The sequence below is a fragment of the Herpailurus yagouaroundi genome, unplaced genomic scaffold (assembly GCF_014898765.1).
Source record: "Herpailurus yagouaroundi ecotype Mexico unplaced genomic scaffold, PumYag 313, whole genome shotgun sequence".
NCBI classification, from domain to species: Eukaryota; Metazoa; Chordata; class Mammalia; order Carnivora; family Felidae; genus Herpailurus; species Herpailurus yagouaroundi.
In genome coordinates this window covers 1-9,947 of record NW_024412530.1, presented here as the reverse complement: position 1 = coordinate 9,947, position 9,947 = coordinate 1, and the positions used below count along the sequence as shown (strand labels likewise).

Sequence of the window (9,947 nt, the reverse complement as noted above, 5' to 3'; positions counted from 1 at the left end):
TGACTCTAGTTGACCTTTTCTGCAGGGCTGGTTCAGTTAGAAACAGTTCCCTGATAGGCTGATAGCAAACTCAGGGGGCAGTAATCACAGTAATCACCTCTGGTGCCCGGGGCTCTCTTCTTCATGACTTTGAGGAGGGGACTTCCTGTAAGGACTCCATCTTGTTTGTGTGAGGCTGACAAAGTCATTTGGGGCCTGCTCTCTTCGTCCTCAGCAGCTTTCCTTGATCTTCTCTAAACCTCCAGCTCCAGATTCCACAGGTTCTCTTCATAAGCAGCCTGTGAGGACATTGGTGACAGGTCACTGCCTTCAGGCCACACCATGGGTGAGTTGGCCAGCATGAGGCCTTGGTCTCAGATCCCCAGAAGTTACAAGGGTTGCTGGGTCCCTTCCCCCACCCCACCCCACAGGACACCCAGCCAACCCCCTTTTAGAGAAGGGGTGATGAGGGCCCAGTCTCACTCTTCTCTAATCTCTTGAGGAAATGTGCCAGGTGGGCCCTGACATTCCCATCCCGGTTCCACATGGAAAAACTCCCCTCCTATGGAAGTGGTTATGGCTCAGGTGGATTTTTTTTTTCACTGATTGAAGGGATAGATCTGATTTTATGTGGTCCCCACGGTTTGGAGAGTCCACAGTTTGGAGAGTGGGGAGGGGCTCCTAGGTTGGCCACGTGCGAGGCAAGGGAGTGGGGGGTTGCTGTAAATTAATATTCTTTGGATGCCTACTACAGGTGAAGGAGTGGCAGAGAACACACTATTACCTTAACTATTATATAAACTATTCAGGGTAGATTGTATTACCTCCATAGAAGTTTCTTGAGGCTTGCTTTATAGCCCAGCACATGACTTATTCTGGAATGTTCCACGTGTAATGGTTATGTGCACTGTTCTATGTCAATTAAGTACATTTATTAATTTGCTTTATTCTGATTTTAAAATATTCTCCACCTAGTGGAATTTATGTCTGCCATTTTACTTTTTTTATTTTTATTTTTTTCAATATATGAAATTTATTATCAAATTGGTTTCCATACAACACCCAGTGCTCATCCCAAAAGGTGCCCTCCTCAATACCAATCACCCACCCTCCCCTCCCTCCCACCCCCCATCAACCCTCAGTTTGTTCTCAGTTTTTAAGAGTCTCTTATGCTTTGTATGTCTGCCATTTTATGTGTTACTCAAGGAGGTATGTTAATATTCCTGCTGTAATCGTGAATTTATCCATTTATCTTTTTTTTTTAATTTTTTTCAACGTTTATTTATTTTTGGGACAGAGAGAGACAGAGCATGAATGGGGGAGGGGCAGAGAGAGAGAGACACACAGAATCGGAAACAGGCTCCAGGCTCTGAGCCATCAGCCCAGAGCCCGATGCGGGGCTCGAACTCACGGACCGCGAGATCCTGACCTGGCTGAAGTCGGACGCTTAACCGACTGCGCCACCCAGGCGCCCCAATCCATTTATCTTTTTACTCTCACTGTTTGCTCTGCACATTTTTGCTCTGTGTTAAGACACGCACACAAATTTAGGATTTTGTATTGATGGCTTCTTATTGCATTGAACCTTTTATTATAATGAAACCCCCTCTTTAATCTAGTAATTTTTTTTCTTGAAAAAAATTTCTTTTTAGTAATATGGTTACACCAGGTTTTGGGAGGTCAGTAAGTAAATGCTATACATTTTGCCAAGTTTTTTTTTTTTTTCCAAATTTTCTAGATCATTAAATTTTGCAGATGTTTCTTTTAAGGAGCATTTGATGGAATGTTTTCCTTCCAGTCTCATAATATCTGTGTTTCTGTTTGGAATATCCAGTCTGAAACTTTTTTTTTAATTTTTTTTAACGTTTTTTTATTTTATTTCTGAGACAGAGAGAGACAGAGCATGAACAGGAGAGGGGCAGAGAGAGAGGGAGACACAGAATCTGAAACAGGCTCCAGGCTCTGAGCTGTCAGCACAGAGCCCGACGCGGGGCTCGAACTCACGGATCGTGAGATCATGACCTGAGCCGAAGTCGGACGCTTAACCGACCAAGCCACCCAGGCGCCCCTCCAGTCTGAAACTTTTAATGTAAATATATATATATATATATATATATATATATATATATATATATATAACTTGGTTTCTGTATGCCATATTGACTGCACATGTATTTTTATGTCAATATTTTATTTAATTTATTTTAATTTTTTATATAATTTGTTGTCAAGTTGGTTTCCATACAACACCCAGTGTTCATCCCAACAGGTGCCCTCCTCAGTGCCCATCACCCACTTTCCCCTCTCCCCCACCCGCCATCAGTATTTAAGAGTATCTTATGGTTTGCCCGCCCTTTTCCTCTCCTTTCTTTGGAATGACTTAATACTGTTTTTTTGTTTGTTTGTTTGTTTGCTTGTTTGTTTTTAGTATTAGATTGTTACCTCATTTGGCCAGACAATTAAACATCCCTTAGCCATTCTTGTAGTGTTTACCTTTCTGACTATAATGTAATTTTTGTTTTCCTTTTCACAGTGTGATGTGAATTACTTCTTCAAAGCTCTTCAGACAATGAAGGAACTTAGCCATTCTTGTAGTGTTTACCTTTCTGACTATAATGTAATTTTTGTTTTCCTTTTCACAGTGTGATGTGAATTACTTCTTCAAAGCTCTTCAGACAATGAAGGAACTTTGGGATACTTTGATTCCTCTCACCCCCTCCCAATGCATTGCCATGAATTTTAATTCTATGTATATTTAAACCCCTAGAAGAAATTAGTGTCATGGTGCCATATAGTCAATACTCATTTAGACTTGCCTGCATATTCACAAATGCCATTAGTCTTTCTTTCCTGCAACTGTGTGCCTCCATCTGGGATCCTATTTCTTCTGCCTGAAGGAGAACCTTTAATATTTCTTTTAGTTTGATTCCTCCAGTCACAAATTTTCTTAGTTTGTGCTACATTAACATCACTGTGAAATGTACATCTTTAGGAATGTTTTTTCTTAAAGCAGACTTTGTCTCCTATTAGTATTGTTATACTGACTTGATTATCCTGTTACTTTGGGAAACTTCTCAAGCGAGATCCCATCAAATGCCACTTCTCCACATTTCCCTCTCCTTCATTCTGGGGACATCTCCTTTAATTCTCTCCCCCCTCTCTTTTGGTATTCTCCATATTATGTCTCTCTAAGTTTTTCTGGATATTTTCATCAGATGTAACTTTCACTTCTCTAATTTTTTTTCAGGTGGGAACTCACCTTTGACCTGTGAACCATAACACCAAACTTCCAGCATGGATTTTGTTATCCCCCTAGGGCAGAGAAGGGAATTGTGAGTTAGAGATGATAAGCAACTTGTCCCTGGTCACCTAGCCTGCAAAGGGCAGAGCAAGGGCTAACATCACAGGTTAAACCCTAGGCCCAAACCCTTTCCTCTGTGCTTTTTTTTTTTTTTTCCTTCTTGGCTGTGAATGCTCCCCACTTCTCATCTCCCGGGAAGTGGAGCCCCAGGGAAGTCTTTCAACCTTTTTAGCATTGTGCCGCATTTCATTTTAGACGATAAAGTCAGTGATATTTCTTCATTAGCCATGATGTTTCCCCGGAACCTTTTGTGATATTGGAACCAGTGATGTGCTATTCTCAATTTCAGGGCATAATAACACAGGTAACTCCTTACAAAGAAGAGCAAGATGCTCGGGTGTTTACTGACGGAGGCATAACAATTGGTCTGGGCATGTCCGTTCTGGCATTGATTCTTCATCCCACCAGCAGCAAGATGGAGATCCAGCAACAAATGACAGTCGCATGAGCACCCGAGGAAGATAGTAAATGACCAGTCACCATAGCTGAAATGTACCAGCCAGTGGATTACATAGCCCTGTAGCTGAATATGCCATTCTCTTCTTCAACCTGGAAGAGTGCAGGATGATGGAATCAGGTTAATGGTTGAGCAAACTTTATTGTACAGTGGGGCGAATGTGTAATAGAAGACTTTCCAAGCATGCGTGGATTACTTCCTTCTCTCCACTTCCCCACAGTGCTCCCTATGCCATTCCATCCTGTCATTGGAGAGGCAGTTTTCAGATACAAGACCAAACGCAAGCTAACATGGAAGGAGAGCAAAAGCGTCCAGAGACAAGAATGGAGGGGGAGAGTCAGGATGAGACCTCCAGGAGCTGGTTCAAGATCACAGTGAGTGTCCTGGCAAAATGAACCCAATGTGCAGAAGGAGGTGAACAGAGGGAATTATGTTGGACTCATATAGAGATGCTAGGTACTTTTCTGGGGGAGAGGAGTGGGTAATCCGTCTTTTTACTACTAGGAGTTAGCATCTTAGATCAGGTAAGGGCAGACTCAGAGAAGCAATGTAAAGGGAACAGATTGACTAAAGGGAGAATTGGGTAGGTTGTCTAAGAACAGAGGAAACTACAGCCAAGGAGAAGTAGCAGCCCCACCCTGGAAGTCTCAGTTTAGCTTAAGCTGAGTGTGGGAGGGGGTCGAGTCTCCGGGGTCTCTGTTGGAGAGACAGGCTAAGGCATCCTTCCTTGAGCAAGGATCACTTGGAACTTTATATAAGGAAGTTCATGTTAAACATCTTAAGTTGATTATTTGAAGAAAGTGTTTGGATGGAAAGAAAGGTTATTTAGGAAATCCATGACTGGTACAAAAGTTCACAATAATGGATATTGTCCTATCATAAGAAATTATTTTGAAGAACCGCCCCCCCCCCACACACACAAAAGGTGTGAAAGGAAGACATGCTTGAGTTTTATCTTAACCTTGGTTTCCATTGTGTCAATCTCTTCTCCCATCTCTTCTCCCATTTCTTACTCTTAGATTCCATTTGGCATCAGATATGATGAGAAGTGGCTGCTGAATCTGATTCAGAAGCAATGCAGTGTCCCCTTCACCCCAGTGGAAGTAAGAGAAGACAATGAGGCAGATGAGAAGAAACAGGGCAAATGAGCAGTGGCTTGGGTCTCATATTGTTTCTTTTGCCATTCACCCTACAGTTTCACTATGAGAAAATGCAGGACCAGTTCTTTGTTGAGAATGCTGGCATTGCCTTCGCATTGAAGAGTGTCAACGGCAAGATCTGGAATGAGAATAATGAAATGGTGTGTGTCAAGGGCATGGCCAGGGCTAGTTAGGGGCAAGATGGCAGGACAGGGGCAAGGTCTTGCTTGATCCCAAGGATCAGATTTCCTGGTGCTTACTCAGCCCCTCTTGGGTTCCCTACAGATATCTATCTTTGTCCACCCCTCCGATGCACCCCAGTCTGTGCAGAAGGAGCTGAAACCAGAAAATGTGGATCAGATAAAAGTAATGCAGACCCAAGACCAGCTGTGAATCTATATCCAGACCCATATCTTCTTCCCACACCTATTGCCTCCATCCCCCGTCTCTACCTCAGACTCAGAGCCACTGACCCCATCTCTAACTCTGCAGTTGACCACAAACAAAAGATATGTAGTCTTCTAACAATCTCTTAACATCCAGAGAGTCCGCTTTGCCCCTGGTATGTCTACAGACGTAGTTCTAGGGCAGGTAAGATCAGAGAAGTCTGTCTGGAAAGGAGACTTGGGGATGGTAATGTGGGGAGGGTAACCTGAAGCTGTAACCAGCCGGGTCTGTCTCAGCCTTGTGATTCCCTCCCCTCGGCTTCTCGGAGACATGGTCACCCGAGATATTGAAATGGTACCAAATCCTAGAAACAGCATGGCTGCCTCCCGGCAGACTCATGAAAAGAACATGTTCAAGGTGAGAACTCAGGCCCAGTGCTGGGATTGATGGCAAAGGTGGAAGATTAGGTAGAAGAGGCAGATTGGTCTCAGATAACCCCTGTTGGGGTCCTCACTCTAACACTTTCCTCATCATAGCTTTTGCCCTCGAACCTGAGCGACAAGAACCCCTACCAGATGGATGGTCTATCCAACACTATGCAGAATGCCTCCAGCATCAAGGCCTTGAACCTCTCCAACAGTGAGGTAAGGTGTGGTACCCAGATCTTTCTTTAAAAAGAAGGTGAGAGTGCTCATGGGGTGGTGGCGAGAGTCAGGGAAGTGGATTTGTTGGAAAAAGAAAGGGCCGGGGGTGCAGGGTCATCCTGGCCATCTTTCTCTGATCCTTGCGTTTCCTTCCAATAATTACTCCCCTGAAGTCTGCAGGGGAGTTGGACAAGGGCAAAAGACTGCAGCGAGAAGACATGAGTGCAAACAGAAGCCCCCGTGCACCACCTTTCCCGATAAATCAACCAACATAAGGTCAGTTATACTCTCCGTCACCCTGTGGGGCTCTGAACTATGCCTGACGGTGCCTGCTTGGAGGGGACAGCACCCCTGTTCCTCTGCGAGGAACAGAGGCCCTATGCTCTTCTCTCTCTGTCCCTCGCCTGTGCTTAGGGGTCTCCGTTCCTTCCTCTGATCCTCTCACCTGTTTGGTCTGAGGTCTGTTTGCTGGCTATCTACACCCAGCCTTCTCTAGCATGCCCTCCCCAGAGTGTGATCCGTGAATAAGGGCCCCCCTTCCTCACTAGGACCAGAGTGACTACTGTGCGCCACATGCTGTGACCTGGACTCACAAGGGTCCTCCATCCAGGCCAGGGCCTCATGCTGAGACAGGCAGTCCTGCCTCCCTGCTGAGACAGGGATTCCTTCCCTTGTTCTGAGAGGGACCCTCCTTTCCTTGAACCAAATGTATCCCCCCTCCTCCCGTCAATTCCAGGCAGCCATGGTGGCTTTCCTGCCCACGCTGAGGGCTGAGGTCCTGGGGGGCTGCCATCATGACATCTGTTCCTCTGACCCAATGCCAGGAGCTGGGCCCTCCTTGAGAGAAACCAGGGTTCCCTGAGTCAGGGGGCCAGAAGTGGGAGACTGCCAGGGAGCAGAGGGCTTCCTCAGGCAGGAATGGGAGGCAGAGAGGAGAGGAGCTTGAGGAGATGAAGGACAGGCCTCTCAGAGGCACCACCCCCTTCCCACCCTACCCCCACATGTCACATCATCCAGACTGTTCCTTCAGTGGAGCCCTGGGTAGCCTGGCAACGGGTATAATGCCTCAGGGAAGGAACCGACTGGGTCAGGCACAGGGGCACTGGGGCCATCAGGAGGGAAGGTGGTGATCATAAGAGGGGGGACCACAGACCTTCAGCCCCATGTTGACCTGGGGATTGATCCTCTACTCCTTCTGGGGAAGGTCTTCTGCCCCTGTGGCTGCCCCATTCCCCATGCCCAGCTCAGACTGAGCTCACACAGGTGACAAAGTTTCAACCAGCATCCAATGGGCCCCCAGCCCAACACCTGCATATTTTCCATTCCTACCTTGGATGCCAGGGCCAGCCAGGGCAAATGAAGGAATGCACTGCAGCTGGGGAGACATTTCCCCCTTCTTTTCTCTTCCTCCTTGGCCCCACCACCATGGTAAAGCTTCTTTCTTTTCCCTTTGCTTTGCTTTCTCTTCCTCCTTTGTCTCTACTCCCCTGTCTCTCTCACCTCTCCCCTCCTTCCTTCACTCCTTCTGTCCTCATCCCCATTCCTCTCCCTCCCTGTCTCCTGGGTCATGCCTCACTCACCTCCGTGCCCCAGCATTCTGGGCCATCCCTGGGGGTGTCATGGTCCTGCAGAATGCTGGGCCCCTAGTGAGGCACCAGAACCCTGGGCTATCACCCCATTCCCTCTTCTCTCTGGAGTATTCAGTGGGGGCCTAGAGGAAAGAAGGGAGGCAGGGAGGGGAAGGCAGCCCTGGACCCTGGGATCCAAATGTTGCTTCTGGTGAATCTGGAGATGGGAGTCAGGATGATCTAGGTGGGAGCCACCCAGGGGGAAAGGGAGGGAGGAGGGGGTCAGGCAGAAGAAAGGAATGATAAGGGATGGGGAGAGAGAGTGTGTGCTTTTCCTCTAAGTCAGTCCACAAGGGAGGTGCCAAGGGCCCTGCAAGCCTGGGGCACTGCAGTGTAGGTGGGATGTACTGGCCATGTGTCAGGTGTAAGTGTGCTTGCTCCCACGATGAAGGACACCTGCAAACTTTCACTGACTTTTCTGTTTTATCTGGATTTCTGCAGCTCCATCCTGGAACTGTTTTCCAAGTTATTATGCCTGGTAGGTGTATTCTTTGATCATTGAGTCCTCTACTGGCACTGATGTCACCCCAAACCTGCCCAGAGGCCATTTAGGTCTTGAAGAAGTTACAATTTTCGTGACCCTTAAACCTCATGGATGTGCAGATCTATGTGGAAACCCAACAAGGGCTCCGGATCTCCTTCAGCCACGTTCTCCACAGGCATCAAGCACCCCAAGACAGTGATCTCAAATGTAGCCTTGCCCATGTAATCTCCATGTCCCTTTCATATCTGACCTCTGAGCCTCACCCTCTCCTGGGCCCATCCTTTTCCTGATTGTCCATAATCCGCTCCTGGTCAGCAACACTCACTTCCTCTTCCTTTCCCCAGGATGGCCAGGAGTCACCTTCACCAACCAGCATTGGTATTGCAGCCCACAAGAGGTTACCAACCTGCAAGGTGAGGAGGGCAGATCAAGCCAGGTTTGGGGTGGTGTGTGAGGAAGGGATATCAGCTGTGGTCCTGAGGGCTGTTGCGATTTCAGGGAAGCTTCTTTGGATCTGATGCACTGAAGAGTCTGGTCCTGCAATTCCTGCAGCAGTAAGTACTCCTGGGAACCTGGGAAAGTGGAGGGCTAGGATGGGTGAGGCCACTCAAGCTCAGGACTGCTGACTGTGTCTTGAAATCTCATTTGAGGTCCATACCCCAGATAGAGACTGTCCTCATTGTTTCCCCACAGGTACTACTTGATCTATGACTCTGGAGACCGTCAGGGTCTCCTCGGTGCTTACCACAATGAGGCCTGCTTCTCCCGGACCATTCCCTTCAACCCCAAGGAGCCAGCCCCGTGAGTGGCACAGCCCAGACTCTGTTCATGGGCTTTGTGGCTCCCAGCAGACACAGGGCATTTCGGGAAGCATGCACACTGGCCAGACCACCACTCCCTGTTCCTCTTTCTCTCCCTAGAAGCAGCTTGTGCGAGTACCTCAAGGAAAGCAGGAACATGAAGAAGGTCCAGGACCCCTGTGCATGTGTGATAGGGGAAGATTGGGCAGGGGAAAGAGATGTGAGGTGCTAATCATAGGACCCAGGGTGTGGCAACCCCTGACCTTCACTTGCTTCTCCGCCCCCCCCCCCCCATAGACCTGCGTGTTCAGCTGCTGAAGCATACAAAACATGACATTGTGCACTCCCTCTGTGTGCTGCCCAAAACTCAGCATGACCTCAGCTCCTTTGTGGTGGACATATGGTTCCAGATGGTGAGCACCTGCTTCCTCCCAAGGGTAGCCCTCAGAAAGCCACAGGTGGGTAGGAAGTGTAGGTGACTTAGCACCTGGGCTCTTCCCTTTTAGGACTTGATGCTCTGCTTCTCTGTCAACGGAGTGTTCAAGGAAGGTGAGTGTGTGTAGAACCTCCTCCTCAGCTGCCCCACTGCCCCTTCCCTGGTGGTTGGGCTCCCTCTCAGAACTCTCCCAGCTTCCCCGATTCCTGTTGTGTTCTCCTGTCCTCACTCTGTCCTCAAACCACCCTGGTCTGAACCAGGTATATGCCTGTCTACCCCACACAGCTTGGGCATTAGGGACACAGTCTGTGGAATTTGATAGCTCTCACCCTAGATCCTTACTCTGTGAACCTGGGCTCTGAACCTGCAAGTTTTGAGGGGTATTCATTGGTCCCAGCACATAGTCGGATCCCTGTCATGGGGAACAGATTGCCTTCCCCATTCAGAACACTCTGACTCCCAGAGAAAAATTGTCCCCTCCAGCACGAATGAATATCAAGTCAGACCATGACTGGGAATGCTGTGTGAGTGTGTAGGGCATGTGTAATGCTAAGGGGTGGTGTTATTTGCTTTTGTTATTGAAGTGGAAGGAATGTCTCAGGATTCTGTTCGTGCCTTCACCCGGACCTTCA

General features: G+C 47.9%; 1 protein-coding gene across 1 annotated transcript; it reads left to right on the top strand.

Annotated features, from left to right (window-relative positions):
* Positions 1 to 321: 321 nt before the first annotated feature.
* On the top strand, positions 322 to 9,943 carry LOC121021741 (nuclear RNA export factor 3-like; the record flags this gene model as incomplete). Its single annotated transcript, XM_040462373.1, is given in 17 exon segments — positions 322 to 325; positions 3,630 to 3,804; positions 4,018 to 4,171; positions 4,817 to 4,900; positions 4,993 to 5,097; positions 5,222 to 5,302; positions 5,860 to 5,967; positions 6,141 to 6,204; positions 6,207 to 6,243; positions 8,037 to 8,073; positions 8,424 to 8,492; positions 8,578 to 8,633; positions 8,773 to 8,880; positions 9,000 to 9,058; positions 9,177 to 9,292; positions 9,386 to 9,428; positions 9,900 to 9,943. Coding segments are annotated over 17 exon segments (1,344 nt in total), but the record flags the coding sequence as incomplete, so codon positions are not given.
* Positions 9,944 to 9,947: the final 4 nt, after the last annotated feature.